We start from the raw sequence: 19,207 nt of genomic DNA on the forward strand, positions 1-19,207 counted from the left end.
AGTCAGCGTCATCTCTCAGCAAACATATAGATAAGAGTTCCTCCAGGATGATTCTAGCAGAGAGAGATACATACATACAAACATGCACACAAGAGTGTTATGTACGTATGTTTATTGGGGAGGGAAAAATACAGTCTTCATGTCCTAATGGCAATAGGGACTGGAATTTCTATTGCTAAATAATAAGGCCATAAAATATAATTTAAACGACTGCATTGCTCAGGGGCAGCAATTCTGCTAGTCCCAGTTTCCACTCTCGGTCGTAACTCCAGGACTGTGCAAGTCATTAAGCAGGAAGAGGTGGGAGTCTCAGGCAAGCAGTGCACAGGGTGCAATGGGTGCTGCGGGTGCGGTGGGGGGAGTGCTATGGATTGGTGCTATAAAGTGCGGAGAGTGCAAGAGTGTCATGGGGAGGTGCCACAGGCAGGTGCTAGGGAGTTATAGGCAGGTGCAGTGGTGGCACAGTGGTTAGAATGCAGTATTGCAGGCTAATTCTGCTGACTACCAGCAATTCGATCCTGACTGGCGCAAGGTTGACTCAGCCTTCCTTCCTTCCAAGGTTGGTAAAATGAGGAGCCAGATTGTTGGGGGCCACATGCTGACTCTGTAAAGAGGGCTGTAAAGCATTGGATTTTGAGTTTTGTTCTTTTTTTTGTTTGCTGTCACATGAAGGAACAACAAGAACATGTTTGTCCACATATAAATCAAGGTTAGCATTATATTCTTGGCAGATGCATATCAGTCTCTGCTCTACAGAGGTGAGTTTAAACCACTTTTTGAAAAGCTGTGAATATGAAAACATCCTGTCTTTCTGACCATTACCAGGTTTATTTGACTTGGCCGGTGCCCAACTGTGCTGAAGGATGTCCGGGTTCATGGATTAAAGATGGTTATTGTGATAAAGCCTGTAACAACTCTGCTTGTGACTGGGATGGAGGCGATTGTATTGGTAAGGAGAAACACGTCTTAATGCCTGGCCTTTTATATTTCAGGAACCAATTATTAGATGGATGACATGTTTATGTTTTAGGAAGCCACAGACGTACATTCATCAGGCTGTCTTGAGCCATTCAAAGGCCTGTTTACAATGACAGGACATTTTAGTTCAACTTTCAGCGGTAAGCATGATCATGCAACTGCATCTATACAGGAAACGTATCACTTCCCCTGCAACATTTTTCTGATATGGAAATATTTGTACAGAGAAAATAAGAGACCTGGGTGTGTAGTGTTAATTTTACTACATGCACCAAGCAGTTGCTACTCAGCTTTTCCTATAACAGAATAATAGAGTTGGAAGGGACCTTGGAGGTCTTCTAGTCCAACCCCCTGCTAAGGCAGGAAACCCTATACCATTTCAGACAAATGGCTGTCCAGTCTCTTCTTAAAAACTTCCAGTGTTGGAGCATTCACCGCTTCTGGAGGCAGGTTGTTCCACTGGTTAATTGTTCTAACTGTCAAGAAGTTTCTCCTTAGTTCTAGGTTGCTTCTTTCTTTGGTTAGTTTCCATCCATTGCTTCTTGTCCTGCCTTCAGATGCTTTGGGGAATAATCTGACTCTCTCATCTTTGTGGCAACCCCAGAAATATTGGAACACTGCTATCAAGTCACCCCATTATTTAACTTTCCCACCATTTGGAGGAAAAAGGTTGTGCTTGTTTGATATGCAGTAGAGATAAAACCTAAAGTTACAGGTAGTCCTCGACAGTTCATTTAGCGACCGTTACAACAGCACTGAAAAAAGTGACATATGACCATTATCACACTTATGACCATTGCAGCATCCCATGGGCATGTGATCAAAATTCAGACACTTGACAATTAACTCCTATTTATGACAGCTGTTGTGTCCCAGCATCATGTGATCAAATTTTGTGACCTTCTGACAAGCAAAGTCAACGGGGAAGCCAGATTCACTTAACAGCCATGTTACTGACTTAACACATGCAGCGATTCACTTAACAACTGTGGCAAGAAAAGTTGTAAAATGGGGCAAAACTCAATCGACAAATGTCTCACTTAGCAACAGACATTTTGGGCTCAACTACAGTTGTAAGTTGAGGACTACCTATATTTTCATATCCCAGTGTTAATATCTAAAGTAGTGGTTTACCACAATTTGTTGGCAGTTCCTTCATGGGGGTGAGACATTCAGTATGATAGCATTTCATCAGTGAAAAGGCCAAAATATCCGAAGTGGCTGCGATGAATTAGCGGAATAGACAAGTGTCTCTTGAGTTCGAATTATTTCTGTCTTCCTCTTGCCCCATGCTAGATGTATTAAATAGTAGAACAATCCTGTTTGTGTTACTCTTGATCTTTATTTCTAAAAGAAACTACCCAGGCAGAAAAATGGTTTTGGGGTTTTGTTTTTGGTATATTTGATATTTGGAATATTGAAAACTTTAGGAAAGTTTTCTGTGCACAAGTAATCCTACACTAACAACCAGTTGCGTAATGACCTTTCAAACCTATGACGGACCTCAACAGAGCTACTCACAATCTGCTTTTGAGTTGCAAGGCCACACACCCCTCCTCCCCACTACATTGTGATTGCATTTTGAGCATTTGGCAACCAGTTCACCTTTATGGCTGTTTGCTGCATCCTGCGGTCTCATAATTGTGACTTTTTTGCTGGTTTCTGGCATTTACTTCTGATATCTGGCAAAAAAAAACCTATTGGGGGGAAAAAGGATTCAAATAATGACCACTGGTTACTGAACACTTGGGGCATTAGCTTAATGATGGTTGTAAAAAGAGTCATGACTTTGATTCCAGTCACATGATGTCTCCACTTACAACCAGAATGAGTTACAACCGTAATTTTGGGCTCAATTGTGGCCGTAAATCAAGGACTGCCTGTAAAACCTTTTACTCTTAAAAAAATAAAAGCATTTAAATTAATAATTTAAGAATTAAGCTACAATTAGATTTCCTTAACCATCTCTTTTTTTCCTTTGTTTAAAGATTTTTCACAGTGACAATATGTGGCACTGCCATCTTTTTTTTCCTTTTTTAGGTAACAGTGTGGGTAGCCGTTATGGTGCTGGTGGCGGAGCTGTGGGAGGTTTGGGAAATGTCCCATCCTGGCAGTTTGGAGCAGGAATAAGTGGAGTTTCCTATTGTAATCAAGGCTGTGCAAATTCATGGCTGGCTGACAAATTCTGTGATCAGGCATGCAACGTTCCCTCCTGCGGATTTGATGCTGGTGACTGTGGACAAGGTATGTCAATACATATTTAGCAACAATGCCTTGTGTGCGAAGGAAGGCAGCGAAGTGAACCAAATGCTTATAAGACACATTTAGGTTTGGGGAAATTTTATTCTTTTTTTTAAGCTTATCTTCATTTTGTTTTGGTTTGGATATATTGAAGTGGAGTAAAATAGGCCTGTAGCGTAATAGGATAAGCAAACTGAATGGTAGAATAGGGACCTAACCTTTCTGTTATCCTTCAATTGTATACAAAATAATATATCCTTTCCTTACTTTCTTTCACTATTTTTTTTAGTATGTTAGTGCTTTAACACGAATTCTTTGGGGAACGTGGTTATATTTCTTATTGTGTTGAAATTTTACAGTCTACCTGAAGCACTAGAACAGGCTAGGGCAGTGGTTCTAAAGCTTTTCTTCACCGTGGACTCCCTTTAAAACCTTTTGTAGCCATGGAACTCCAAGATTTAACTCGTAAAATTTCTTCAAGCCTTTGCAGACCTCCTTTGACGACATCACATCTCCTCAGGTGTCTGTGGACCACAGGTTGAGAACCACAGCTAGGGTATTCATAACTCATTTCCTGTATATGTCATGTGAAAATATAATTGTCCACTTTGATTAGACTTCAAAACCTGGAAAACACTGTTTGTCTTAGAAAGATAAGATAATGGGAAATTAGCAGATCATACCAAGTTAGCATGGTGTATTATTGGACTAGAGTTATGGATACCCATTTCCAGTTCACTAAGTGTCCAGCATCCAGTCATATATTTTCTTTGCCTAACCCAGTGATGGCAAACCTTTTAGAGACTGAGTGCCCAAACTGCAACCGAAAACCCACTTATGTATTGTCGGGTGCTGGGTGGGCATGGCCTATTGGGTGGGCATGGCTGTGGTGGTAATGGCAGACTGAGTGGGACTAAAAAGTTCAATCAATCAATTCCAACTTTGCAAGTTCTTTTTTTTCCCCGCGAGTTGAAATTGAACCCTTTTTTCCCCACACCACGGTAAAGGCCTAAAGTGAAAAGGTTTTATAAAACTGAGCTAAAGGCCTAGGGTTGGGACGGCGGTGCACATGTCCACAGAGAGGGCTTTGCATGCCACCTGTGGCACGCGTGCCATAGGTTCACCACCATGGGCCTAACCTATTCCAAGGAATTGTTAAGAAGATAACAGAGGACCTGGGAGAAAGGATGAAAACAACAGCACCATGTAAATAACAATACTCTCTTCTTCCAGATCACTTTGGTGAGCTGTACAAGGTAACTCTTCAGAAGAATCAGACTCATTATATCATTCCGAAAGGTGAATGTCTACCTTATTTCAGCTTTGCTGAAATAGCCAAGAAAGGACTGGAAGGGGCTTATAGTGACAACCCAATAATACGTCATGCTTCTATTGCTAACAAATGGAAGACAATCCACCTGCTACTGCTTAGTGGAATGAATGCAACCGTGATTCATTTTAATCTTACGTTTCAAAGTAAAGATGAAGAAGAATTCAAGATGCAAATAACCTTAGAAGTGGATACTAGGGAGGAATCCAAATTGAATACAACTGCCACCCAGCAGCCTGCGAGTGATTTAAAAGCTACAACTTCAATGCCAGAAGCTGAAATGATATTTGAGAATATTCCTGAAGAAAGACGTTTCCCAAGAGTTAAAAAACGTCTCAACGGTATATCCAATAATTTAGATGAAGAAATGATAATTCAGGCAGTCAATATGTCTGCACTTCCTGAAGATGTAAAGATAGCTCTGCAGAATTTGGAATTGCAGCTGATAGTTGGCGATATCACTCAGAAGGGTTATAATCTATCCAAGGCTGCTCTCCTAAGACCACTCCAGATGATGCCTTCAGAAACAAAGGCGGGTCTAGATGATCTTGAGGAAACAAGGAAAAGGGACAAAGGGATGAAAATCGTTGGAAAGACCATGCTTTGGCAGAGACCTTTCCAAAATGACAGTGAAGGCAAAATAGTAGCTACAGAAAATATGCAGAATATGTCTCTACCAGGATTTGTACCAACAAGTAGCATTTTGGTGGAAATGAGGGTGACCAACAATTTTTCTCTAAGCTCCCGCTCTACAGTAAAACCAAAATCCACACCTGTTGTCAGGAATATGGATAAGAAGCACAGATCTCAGGAGAAAGCCTTGAATACTCTAATGCAGAAAGAAATCCAGGAAAGTAAAATTGAACAAAGAAAGAAGAAAGAAATAGATGTAAATCCAGCATTTTCTGAGGAAGATATCGCAGAAGGTCCAAGAAGAAAATTACAGTATTACACTGGAAATTATCAAGGCTTTTTGCCATGGGAAAAGCATAAGTATTTCCAAGATCTTCTTGATGTAAGTATGCAAAGGAATAAAGTATTTTGGCAATGACTTTTTACTTATTTCCAGCTCTTACTGAATTCTATATATGCTTTTAAAACAACAACAAAAAACAATTGTGTTCAAGAAACATATTACAGAGCAACTCCTAAATTTAGTAAACAAATATATTCAGATGGTGTTAATAATATAACTGTGCGTATATGCTCAGAATTAACCTCAATTGAGTTTATTAGAAATTATTTCCCAACTGAATGTAAAATTGCAGCTATAGACTCATCTGATATAACCTTTCACAGACAAGTCAGGTCTCTGAATCTTATCCCTTCCTCAACATCACTTGTAGTCCTCAACTTACAATCATTCATTTAGTGACTTTTTAAAGTTACAGTGACACTGAAAAATGTGACTTATGATTGATTCTCACACTTACGTCCGTTACAACATTCCCATGATCACATGATCAAACTTCGGGCACTTGGGATGTTTTTTTGACAGCTGCACTGTCCCCAGGATCAAGCAGTCAATGGGGAAAGCCAGTTTTGATTAATGACTAAATCATTCACTTAATAATTATGGCAAAAAAGTTCGTAAACTGAGGTGCAACTCCCTTTACAACTGCCATGCTAAGCAATGGAAAATTTGGGTTCAATTGTGGTTGTATGTCAAGGACTACATGTAACATGGAGTGATAATGACTTATCTGGAAGTTTTATGATGACAATTCCATCATAGTTTGACTCTGAACAGACAAAAGCACTATATTAATGAAAGTTTCCTTAATATTTCTCACAGTTGTAAATAACAAGTTATTCATTCATTAGGATAGCTTATAATTTTCTGTATTAATCATTATCTTTAATATAAATAACAGAATGTTAAAAGGGATAGTGGAAGCTATACAATCATCTCTAATACAAGCAAACATTCCTTAATGTTCAACTGTACTTAAAATATTCCCAGTTAACAAATGTCCATAACCTTCTGAGACAACCTATGCCAGGGGTGTCAAACTCAATTTCATTGAGGGCCGCATCAGCATTACAGTTGCCCTCAAGGGGCCAGGTGGGTATGACCTGGGTGGGCGTGGCCTACTGGGAGGACGTGGCTAGAGTGCGTATGGCCTACTGGGAGGGCATGGCCAGCTCTACATCATTCGCATCAAGGGGGCCTGGGCAGGAGTGGGACAGATCTGAGGGTCTCTGGCAGGAGGAGGGTCTCTGGGCCAGGGCCAAGACAGTGGGGGCCGTTCCCTCACTGTTTCCAGGATGGCTACGTGGGCCACATGAAACCACTTCGCGGGCCGGATCTGGCCCCCAGGCCTTGTGTTTGACATGTCTGACCTATGCCATTGCCCAGACCGAATTTTTGATTAAGTCAACTGGAACAGTAGCCAACATTTGAGTTAAAAGAATTCTGTTTTAGGCAAGAAAGTTAAATGTTCAAAAAGTGATCAAAAGGAAGACACATGTGATTGTTTACTGTATCATGTCAATCTTAAATAGGAAGTTGGGACATACTGCAGACACTCAAATTTGGTCCTGTTAGGTTTTGAGTTGATGTTATAAAATTCCAAAGTTAACTAGGGGTAAGAAAGTAGCCAATAAAGATCAGCTCAGTTTTCAAAATATAACATCTATGCTTTTTCCACCTTTTATAACAAGATCACTCTTTTTGGTAGGCGGGTATGCTCCAGGTCCCTTCAATTAAACAGTTGCCATCTATTGGGCCCTAGGAAGTGTGTCTTTGTTGCAGCAATTGTTCTCTGTAACACCCCCCCCCCCAGACATCCATATAACTCTTTCTGAAGACTGTCTATTCTTCCAAGCTATGGGGTGGTGGATATTAAGTCCCATTTGGTTGTTTTTTATTATATTGCATATTTGCCAGATCCATGTGATTGTTTATCCTCAGTCTTAGGGTTCTTTGTATTTTAACTGTAAGCTGCCTACGTTTGTCGGGACTTGGGCAGCCTCTAAATCTAAGTAATTAATTAAAAAACAAGTTATTTGCAAAAGTGGATTAAGCAAGTAATTTAGGCTTTTGCATTAGGTAAAAAAATATTGAAGCTGAATTGATTCTGTTGCTTATGTGAGTATGATATGTGTCCTTGTTTTTTAGGAAGAAGAATCATTAAAGAAAGAGCTGGCTTATTTCACAGAAAGCAAACTTGTTGGAAGGCAGTTGAAAGATACATTTGCTGATTCCCTCAGATATGTAAATAAGCTTCTAAATGGAAAATTTGGATTCACCTCTCGGAAGGTCCCTGCTCATATGCCTCATATGATTGATCGAAAGGTGATGCAGGAATTACAGGATCTGTAAGTCCAATGGGGGAGGCTAATTGTTCTGTTTATTTAAATATTTTACTTCCATTTTTCTACTTAAAAACCACTGTAACTAAATACTCATAGTTCTTTGTTGATGGAAATATTATTCATTGGAATCTTTGAAGATACAAGTTTAGCATGGTTTGGCTCAGCAATTTTCAGAATCTTAAAATAGCAATAGCACTTAGACATATATACTGCTTCACAGTGCTCTGTAGCCCCCTCTAAGTGGTTTACAGAATCAACATATTGCCCTCACAATCTGAGTCTTCATTTTACCAACCTTGGAAGGATGGAAAGCTGAATCAACCTTGAGCCAGTAAGAATCAAACTCTTGGCTGTGGGCAGTTAGCCTGCAACACTGCATTCTAACAACTGCGCCACCACAGTGACATAGGACTGATGTAGTTGTTTTTCTAAGCTGTTCAGGCAAACATCTTTGGATGTTCAGTATTTGGAGAGCATGATTGCTGTCAATATACTTGACTTCCCAGTCCCAGAAGCTATGCATTTGTGCAAGGCATTGTGTGTGTGAGTGAGTGAGTGAGAGAGAGAGAAGAGAGAGAGAGAGAGAGAGAGAGAGAGAGAGAGAGAGAGAGAGAGAGAGAGAGAGAGAGAGAGAGAGATGTAGGACTTTTTTTGTCATAGACCTTAGTTGCACAGATGTCCTGGCACTTGGTTAGGGATGACATTGCAGAAGAGTGACTTATAACAAGTCTCAACAAATATCTGACATTGTCTGAACAACCCTAATTTTTGCATTTAATTTGCAGGCCAAAATTGTATAAGAACTACTTTACAATAAAAAGATACCGCTGAGGACGACAATTGTATACTATCTTCCACTGGGAAAATTAGTTAGAACCCATGGTGGCGCAGTGGTTAGAATGCAGTGTTGCAGGCTGACTCTGCTCACTGCCAGCAGTTTGATCTTGATGGGCTCAAGGTTGACTCAGCTTTCCATCCTTCTGAGGTTGGTAACATGAGGATCCAGATAGTTGGGGGAAATACGCTGATTCTGTAAACCACTTAGAGTGGGCTGTAAAGCATTATGAAGCAGTATATGTCCAAGTGCTTTTCTTACTAGAAACAGTTGCTGAAACTTTGTAAATGTGAGTAATTCATCCCTTTTTTTTCTGGACAGCTTTCCTGAGGAATTTGACAAGACCTCCTTTCATAAAGTACGCCATTCTGAAGATATGCAGTTTGCTTTTTCATATTTCTATTATCTCATGAGTGCAGTTCAGCAACTAAATATTTCCCAAGTTTTTGATGAAGTTGATACAGATCACTCTGGAATATTATCTGATCGGGAGATTCGTACATTGGCCACAAGAATTCATGAGCTCCCTTTAAGTTTGCAGGTAATTTAAATAAAACCTTGTAGCTTCTTCCATATAATTGCAGAAAGTATGATTTAATCCAGGAACATGCAATAGAGTTGGCCAAAGTAGTTTTTCTGAGTGAACTTCATGGGATTTTAAAAATATTTCACAGTAAATCAGTAAATCTTGTTCAAGATGTCAATAGTGTCAGTTGTGGTGAAAGAGAAGAGTCTTGGAGATGAAAAGATATCTTCTATAAATTATACTTTTAAACATATGACAAATGATACAACAATATGCATTTAAAATATTGTCTCTATTTGTCAGCATATTAACTTTCCCCAGGCTGGTATTTTCTATAGTTGGGAGAGCAAGTGTAAAAGCTGTTCTTCCACTTCTAATTAACCACAGCTTGCATGTTCTGAACAAGATAAACAATGGTTGATATTAATTATGGAAAGTTTTAAGCAAGCTACATTCAAACTTTGGTTAAGAAAACATACAAATTAACTATTGCTAAAATTAAGTGGTAAGTTATGTTTAATCAAGAGAGTTGCTTTCGAACTCCACTTTGCAGCTAGTATGTGAAGGCCACTATAGTAGGTAATGTTGATCTAGGACACGGAAACCCTAGATTTAGAATCTCATTCAATCATGGAACTTTGGGAGTATCTTATTGTAAACTATTTCAAAGGGAATGGAATGGAGTGGAATGGAGTGGAATGGAATGGAATGGAATGGAATGGAATGGAATGGAATAGAATAGAATAGAATAGAATAGAATAGAATAGAATAGAATAGAATAGAATAGAATAGAATAGAATAGAATAGAATAGAATAGAATAGAATAGAATAGAATAGCAGCTGGAAGGGACCTTGGAGGTCTTCTAGTCCAACTCCCTGCCCAGGCAGGAAACCCTATACTATTTCAGACAAATGGTTGTCCAGTTTCTTCTTAAAAACTTCCAATGTTGGAGCATTCACAACTTCTGGAGGCAGGTTGTTCCACTTATTAATTATTCTGTCAGGAAATTTCTCCTTAGTTGTTGAGAGAAGGAATTTGGGGGGGGAGCATAAGGTTAAAAGATAAATCATGCTAATTTGAGTTAGATGCAGTTTTCATAAACAAAATTCTGTAACGTGAACTGAGGCGAAGACAATATAGGTAGTCCTCAAGTTATGATCACAGTTGAGCCCAAAATGTATGTTGTTAACTGAACTATTTGTTAAGTGAGTTTGCCCCATTTTACGACTTTTCTTGCCACAGTTGTTAAGTAAATAATTGCATTTGTTAGGTTAGTAACATGGTCGTTAAGTGAATCTGGATTCTCCATTGACTTTGCTTGTCAGAAGGTCGCAAAAGCTGATCACATGACCTCAGGACATTGCAACCATCATAAATAGGAACCAGTTGCCAATCAGCTGAATTTTGATCATGTGACCATGAAAAACTCATAAATCATTTTTTTCAGTGCTGTTGTAACTTTGGTCACTAAATGAACTGTTGTAAGTCGAGGACTACCTGTAGAGAATTCTCTTTTGTCAACTTATACATAGGTTCATATGATATTTGTAAAGTGTTTGTCTTTTGGTAGCTATTTAAAATGAAGTGTCCTATTTTGCATCCTAGTTCTCAGAATGTCATCATATGTTTGGAATATATCATTTCAGAATAATGAATGCTATTCAGTATACCAAAATTTCTTCTTATAGAAATAGAACCTGTCAGGAAGAAAGATTGTCACTTAAACTTTTCCTGATTATCCCATTTTGAGAAATATTATTGAATTTTAGGGGAATGATTTATTTGCATCTAAAGCAGAGACTTAAGTACAGGTTGGGCAGTTTTCATCAAGATGGTAAAGAAATTAATGTGCTGAGATAATCACATTTGTTATTTATTATATATTTAAGATTATGAAGATTGCAGTAGGAAAAATGCATAACCCTTTCCCCTTTTTACCTCCTTACTAGGATTTGACAGGACTGGAGCAAATGTTAATAAATTGTTCTAAATCCCTTCCATTAAATATAACTCAAATTAACATCATACCACCAACACAAGAAGCATACTATGATCCCAATCTGGTAAGCAACTGCTATAATGTGAGTTTATTTTAGCATTAATTTGAACAGATAGTGATGTCAGACAAAATCAATTAGCAACAAATATATAATTTGTAGGTCAGATTGTTAAATTGCTTTTATATATTACTATAATATATACTTCTTCTGCCAGCCTAGCAGTTCGAAAGCATGTAAAAATGCAAGTAGAAAAATAGGGACCACTACGTTGGGAAGGTAACAGCGTTCTGTGCGACTTTGGCGTCTAGTCATGCCGGCCACATGACCACGGAGACGTCCTCGGACAAGCGCTGGCTCTTCGGCTTTGAAATGGAGATGAGCACCGGCCCCTAGAGTCGGAAACGACTAGCACGCGTGTGCAGGGGAACCTTTACCTTTACCTTTAATATATACTTGTCAGGTGCAAACAACTGGGTCCATATGTGAAGGTTCAAAATTACTGATTTATTGCTCAAGCCCCTTGCACAGGAATCTTCTTAGATTAATAGTTTGCACCTGGGTAAAATTTGATAAGGGTCAATGGTGATAAGGGAGATATTGGACTTAATCTTCTTGTAACCACGTAGAGCAGACATGTCCAACTCATGACGTCACGTGACATTGCACAACATATTGGGACTATTTTGCCATTGCCAGCAATGGGGTGGGTGCGGCTTCTGCATGATGCGTTCAGCCCGTGGGCCGGCAGTTTGACACCCCTGATGTAGAGTCTCTAAACTGTTGGCCCACTTGACTCCCCCCCCCCTGGCTCTAAAAGATTCTCTCCTTGTACTATATACTATTGATGCTGTAGAATGTTCTCTTCACATTTTTATTTGAATTGTTTCAGTTGGGTTTTCAGGCACAAGATGTAAGTCTATTTTAAAAAATCCTTTTAGAATTGAAGTTGTGTTTCTAGAATTATTTATGGTCTTGCCACCAAATGTTTCTTAAACATTTGGAACCCCTGCTCAGATCTTAGTGGGTGTGTTTTTCTGATTGTCAAAGATTGACAAATATTTTTCTTCCCTGTTGGAGAATATATTGCATACTGTAACGTACGTGTGAAATATGGAAATGAATGCAATTATTTTTAAAGTTACTCTATTTTGTATAATATTAGAATTATGTCTGTGACATTTGTTGAACAATGGCTATAAATCTTGACTCTGAGGAAATAAAAGAATATCAGTGAGTTTTTCTAACTGAAAAAAATACAGAGGTAGTGATCCATATTTTTTCATAATTGTTTATTTTTCAGCCTCCGGTGACTAAAGGTCTTCTAATGAACTGTAAACTTGTGACTGATAGAATTCGCAAAGCATATAAGGACAAAAACAAATATAGGTATTGATTTGTTATTGTACTAAACTGCAACAATAATAACAAATAACGAGAGAGAGAGAGAGAGAGAGAGAGATCAAATTCAAAAATGGGCTGGATCAACCTGAAGACTTAAGAGAAACAAATTCCCCCCAAAATCTACTAACTCATCCTGGTGGGAGGGGCAGTTGGGCAGTGGCTCAAATGCTCCTAATTCCTTCATTCTAAGACCCCTTGAACATATGACCCAGAGAGAAGCATATGTAGCTCACCCTGTGCTTCCCATTTTTCAAATACACACAAATACAACACCAGAGTTCAGAAACGCAGATGCAAGCACAATACGTTCCTTTGTTACACAGAAGAAAATACAGATGCCTTCTCTCATCTCAGGCGCTACACCAGGTCATTATGAAGAATGCAGAACTCCATGCCTATATCTGCATTATGTGAATTAATCAACCTTTAAAATAATGTCTAATTTATAAGTAGGAAAGAATGGAAGAAAATAGAAACCATCACAATTGGAGATAGCTATTAAAATATCATTGACTAAGGATAAATCAAGCAGTCCTGGATCAAATAAAAGCTATTTCCTTGAGATGATCAACAAGTCGAATGGGGAATGGAAGGAGATGAAATTTTGCTTGACAAGATTGAGGGAGGTGAAGGGGAAAAACAGAAAATAAAGGGTGGAACAGATGAAAGAAATATCACTATAATGCTGCTGAAAGAGTTATGAGTTATTCCTGGAGACGGAGTAAGATGGCAAGCATTTGTCCATAGAATTTCCATGAGTCAGATCCAACTCAGTGGTAATTGAATTGAACTATGAAGAAAAGGATAATGCCATTCCTTTAATTTCCTAGTTCATATTATTTTGTTGATGCTTACATTTTTTATATATCATCAAGGTTTGAAATTATGGGAGAAGAAGAAGTAGCATTCAAAATGATCCGTACTAATGTTTCTCACGTAGTTGGACAGCTTGATGACATACGAAAAAATCCCAGGTGTGCATCATTTTTTAATCTCATTTTTTTATCCTGTAGAAGAAATATTTTTGAATAGGCTTTTAATCGTTAATGGTTTAAGTTGCTTTTAATCGTTAATGGTTTAAGTTATAATTTTATTTATTTTAGATTACACTGAAATTTCAGTAGTTCTAAATTGTTCTCATTTAATGACCACTGAAGCATCTTTTAATGGACACAACTGATCTAAACTATCAATACCCCAGTTGCTTTTGATTTGTTTGATTTCTAAACAGGGAGTTTCCCAGAGCTTAAATGGGAAACTTAAATATTGTCTGTCACTTTGCTGTAAGGTTTCAGTAAGGTCTATGGGGAGCTGGAATCGGGGAAGATATTTAGTTTTTCATGTATAGTACTCCATTCATATAATACTAAGCAAAGAATGTACAGTTGTGTTAAGTATGTCAGCTGTGGCCATTCTTGAATGCCTCTGATCTGCAAGAATTATCCATGCCTTTGTTGCATCATGTCTAGACTATTGTAATGTATTCTATTGCATTGTCTTTGAAGTGTCCAAAGATTTCACTTGATATAAAACCTGGTTGCTAGGTTGTTAATAGTGAACCATACTGTGATCATTTAAAAGGTCAGGACAAATTGCCAATTATTTTCTGGACTTAGAAGATATTGGATGTAACCCTTAAAATTTTGAGCAGCAATGAAGTTGGTTATCTGAGGTCTTGAGTATCTCATTACAGACCCTTCTTGGTGTAAAGATCTGCAAAACAGGCAATTCTGACTGACGCTAAATCCAGGCTCTCTGGATCACTGCCATATTAGGGATAGCATCATTTTGGAACTAAGTGGGACCCTCAATCCCTTAATTGTGAACCTTTTAAAATTGCTAAAGAATTATTAGTTTCAATCTTTTAATATGGCTTTATTATACATCATTTCTGTGACATTACTAACAATGACAAACACCGATTGCAATGAAACCATGTTCTCATATTAGGAACATAAACACTGTTAGTGGTCTGTAAAATACATACTACAGACAAAGAGAATATAAATCTTTTAGAAATGTAAAGGGAAGGTAATACAGTCTTATATATCTGTGTAAGTACAGATGTTAGTGTTATACAGTATATAGTAAATGTTCTCAACCTTTTTATTCTTATTACTTTGAAATGTAAGATCATCACATTGCTTTTAACTGAAATAGGAGAATGTATCAATTGACATTAATAGCTACCGGTAATTAAAAAGTAAAGTAGATTTGGCTCCAGCAAGATTTTTTATTATGTGTTTTTCCCCCAGAAAATTTGTTTGCCTTAATGACAACATTGATCACAATCATAAGGATGCCCAGACTGTAAAGGCAGTTCTTAGGGATTTTTATGAATCCATGTTTCCCATCCCGTCACAATTTGAACTGCCAAGAGAATATCGAAACCGCTTTCTTCATACGCAAGAGCTTCAGGAATGGTGAGTCCTTCGGCACCCTTGAAATTAATACACAGGTATTGTGTTACCACTCGAACTAAAACTTTCTGAGTTGACCAAAGGAAATTCTCCTTTCTTTTATGGTGAATTGAATTTACTTAAAATTAAAATAGTTAATATTTCTATTTTTTTTAAAAAGACAGACAACAGAAGAACAATAATTCAAACATTTCATTGATAGTTCAGATTCTGTGTAATTTAAACGTGCTCTCTTATAGGGTCTCATTTTAATAATTTAATCTTTGCTTTCAGCCAACTGGGTAAATGTTTTAATTAATGCATGGGTAAAATACCAAAATTTGTGTCAAAGTTTTATTTTGTTCACTCTTTCAAATGTTGGTATCTTCCTCAGTCAAAGATTACAGGTAGTGCTTGACAAATTGAGCCCAGAAGTGGTCAGTTGTTGCGGCCATTAAATGGATCACCATGTGACCTGATTTGATTTTAAGACCATTGTTATGACATTCCTTAAGCGAGTCACTGCATTCATTAAGTGAATCACATGGTCGTTAACCAAACTATGAGGTCATTAATTTAGCATATTTAATGACATTTTCTGTTTGAAAATGGCAAAAAAGTTGCAAATTGTGGTCACGTGACCATAGAATGTTGAGCCCAATCATAAATGCATGTTGGTTGCCAAGCACCAGAAATGCAATCATGTAACTCTGGGTATAGGGGCAGTATAACTTTTTTTAAGTCCAACTTAAGTTCAGACTAATTAAGCAACAGGTCATTAAGTAAGGACTATCTGTAATGCACAAATGTAAAATTAAGGATCGGGGATTCTCTCCATCCACTTCCCAGAATATAGGCCTCTTATTTTTATTTTTTTAAAAAGGCTTCCCCAAAGCTTGTTGAAAAGCATCCTTTTGTATAGAGTAATCTTTTGGTTACATAAATTTTCTCTGGTATGTTGGATTTAATCATTCATTTAAAAAAACCTTGTTTTTATCATATTTACTTAGGAGAGCCTACAGAGATAAGCTGAAATTCTGGACACATTGTGTATTAGTAACATTGATTGTGTTCACAGTCACCTCATTTTTTGCTGAGCAGGTAAAGCTACATACATCGAATTTTTCCTGGGAGATCAATCACTGTATACTAGATGTTCAAGTATGGGAAAATACAGTAATATACTAAGGTCAAAATCTTACCTTGTTGTACCAGCCACCAGTTGTGTGGCTTCTACAGTATCAAGCAAATACTGCAATAAATTCATCAAAAGGAGTAGATGATGTAATGGGATATATAATGGGTGTGGAAACGAGAATTGCCCTAAGATGACCTCTTCATTTCTGCTTCTATGAAAGGAATTGCTGTTACAGTCATGGGAACAAAGATTCTTAGTTCCAAATGTTTAGGAAGGGCATTTTTTACAACTACACATTTGGATTGATAGTATGTTGCTTAAAGAGACAAATAAAATACAATTATGTTTTATGAACATATTTATGGGTATCTGGCTAAAAGGCTGGGCCCCAAAATTGAGATGCATATACATCCCCAATAATACCAATAGTGTGTTCAGAAAGAAAGACTGAGTAGATTAATCTTCTTCAGAAAAAATCATGGTTAGAATTATTATAATGATTTGATGGAATATATCACTTTCTAGATTAATGGGGAACCAGGTATGTAACCGTTTCAAAGGCATTATATACAGGGTTTTATGGTTCTCCTCAAGGGGTGTATTATGCTATAAAGATTGCCATACTTTCTAGAGAAGAACAGTCTTACCTATGAAATACAGATGTTGGAAATACAGATGTTGGATAGATGTTTCCAGAGTATAGAATATAGCGACATGAACATGTGCATCAATGTTTTTTTAAAAAAAATAACTTGTTCTTTTATTTTTCAGCTAATAGCTCTTAAACGAAAAATTTTCCCAAGGAGGAGGATTCAGAAAGAAGTTTGTTATGAACGAATGAAAGTGTAAAAGAATACTTATTTGTAAATCAGACTACCTCAACATGTGATAAGCATGTAAAGTCTTTAGTTTCAGAAGTGTATTGATAGTTATTTCTAGGGCATATGTAGAAGTGGCCCCATCCGTTATTGTTGTGTTTCTATGTGTGATCCATGCTACTGAATTTAGAGAGGGAAAATATGTTTGTGAGGCAGGAAGCATTGCGTTGCCAGATTTCAAATGTTTGTGACTCACAAGTGATCTTCTGAATGCTTTATCCTTTTCATAAAAAGGGTTACTGAAAAATAGCTGCATTTATTGCAGCATCCATTGCCAATGAAATATAATACTGGAAAGTTAAGTTTTTATTAGATGTGTTCTAAGCTTCTGTCGCAAGCCATTTAATGAAGTATTAACCATTTGTTTACTTCTTTAATTTGTTTATTCTGCTCTCTGAATCAGAAAATATACAAATTTGGGCTGTAATTCTGCACCCCACTAATACAAAGAGTGGGATATGGGCTAGCATACATTGAAATCGTTATCACAAGTATGTCATGGTATTCTTTCCTGCAGCCAGTTAGATCAATAGGATTTGCGTATGTAACTAATTTCAGGTTCCTTATCTGTAGATTACTGTAGAAGAGAAGGAAGAATGTGATATGAAGCCTAAAAGAGAATCAGTTTCCAGATGTTTTTATGAGTATGCGAGTAATCTTTAAATTGATAGAATTCTCTGGCAGCATTGTGGCACAACTGGAACTCCCAATCAGGTTTAGAGTCCCTACCATTTATCTGTGGGAATCTTGCACTTTGCTTTAAAACAAAGGGGCAAAATTGCTACTTTAGCTTCACTACTTCCAATTTACATGCTACTTACTTATTGTATTTATATGTGTTCTAGGTTATTTTCTGAAAGATTCAAAATGTCAGTTTTGTTGCTATGTTTTCTGTAATTAGGTACAAAAAAATTGGTACATAAATGCTATTCAAATCTGTGGTGCCAAAGTAATGCCTTCGTTAATCATAATGTAAATTGCTGCTCAATCCACTTAATTGAATGCCGAATTAACATTTAAATGTTACAATCAAGTAAAGAGGCCTAGATGTAACTATTATTTATACAAAGGAATATTTTAGCAGTGAAAATGAGTTGCTACATTTTGTCATACATTGTATTGTTTTGTAAGTGTATTAGCATGAAACCGACTTAATTTCTCATATCATGTTTTTAGAAAACTGAGATTTGTTCTATAATCTGCTTTATCAATAATTTTCCAAAATCAGGAACAGAGAAAAGGGTAATTTAAAAAAGATACTTTGAATGAATTGTTCTCAGTCATGAATAACTACTAGAATTAAGATTACATCAATCATTTTATAATGAAGATAAAAGATTTTCATTGTATATATACTGTAAGATATATGTTTTCTTTTAATAGATAATGTCACTGATTTAAAATGTTTTCTGGAAGATGTGTCAAAGAATGATCAAAGATTTAATTTTCTGAAAACTTTAAATATTTCCAAATAAAAGGCACCTTATTCTTTATCTAGAAAAACAAGATTAATTTTAAATACAATAAATTTCTTTCAGCTTCTGTAAAGTAGCTTCTTTTAACTTTTTTAAAAAAATAAAAGCATTTTACCATGACAAAAAATTGAATAAAGGACAGAAGAGATTGTTGTAATGCTAAAAAGGACGGAGGGATAATTGAGTTTGTTTGTAACTGCTGTAAAGGATAGAAGTAGCTTCTGTAACTATGGGGCTTTTTTCTTTTAACAGTATTCTGTTCTGCACTTTTACCTTTTTTCCCTTTTCTTTCTTTATCTACTGCTATATGTCTTTTAGCTATGTAAAAACGTTTAATAAAAATTAAGAATAAAAAGCACTACTAGATACATGAGTTATTTCAGTGATCAAATGATGAAGACTAACATTTGGAAATGGCAAAACTGAGCTGTTTGATCAGGGGAAAACAATTAGTACTTTTTTTTGGAAGACTGGAAACCTTCTGCAGACTTTTTGCTAAAAGAAAAAAGTGAAATGATTTATGGAATTAATGATTGAAAAAAATGAGGAATAAGGCTTTCTTAGCTGTATTGATATCCTCTTCTGCATCCTTGCATTCAATATTTTCCAAATTTGATAAACAAACTGTGAACTACTGCCGTTTATTTTGAGTCCAAGTTGAAATCAGAACTGACCAAGGGATACAAT

At 36.9% G+C, this 19,207-nt stretch overlaps 1 protein-coding gene across 4 annotated transcripts in view; it reads left to right on the forward strand.

Annotated features, from left to right (window-relative positions):
• GNPTAB (N-acetylglucosamine-1-phosphate transferase subunits alpha and beta) overlaps positions 1-18,878 on the forward strand; it is a 43,552-nt gene extending 24,674 nt beyond the window's left edge. For 3 of the 4 annotated variants that reach the window (XM_083365733.1, XM_083365734.1, XM_083365735.1), the window contains 11 exons: positions 826-949; positions 3,019-3,222; positions 4,453-5,564; positions 7,671-7,870; positions 9,024-9,243; positions 11,179-11,292; positions 12,530-12,615; positions 13,506-13,604; positions 14,886-15,053; positions 16,040-16,130; positions 16,939-18,878. In XM_083365733.1, the coding sequence (XP_083221859.1) occupies positions 826-949; positions 3,019-3,222; positions 4,453-5,564; positions 7,671-7,870; positions 9,024-9,243; positions 11,179-11,292; positions 12,530-12,615; positions 13,506-13,604; positions 14,886-15,053; positions 16,040-16,130; positions 16,939-17,016 (2,496 nt within the window). In that variant the 3' untranslated portion in view covers positions 17,017-18,878. Of the gene's footprint in view, positions 1-825; positions 950-3,018; positions 3,223-4,452; positions 5,565-7,670; positions 7,871-9,023; positions 9,244-11,178; positions 11,293-12,529; positions 12,616-13,505; positions 13,605-14,885; positions 15,054-16,039; positions 16,131-16,938 lie in introns of those variants that run through there. The other variant, XR_014492849.1, reaches the window with a different exon arrangement.
• Positions 18,879-19,207: the final 329 nt, after the last annotated feature.

This window comes from Vipera ursinii (assembly GCF_947247035.1).
Source record: "Vipera ursinii genome assembly, chromosome: 6".
Taxonomy (NCBI): domain Eukaryota; kingdom Metazoa; phylum Chordata; class Lepidosauria; order Squamata; family Viperidae; genus Vipera; species Vipera ursinii.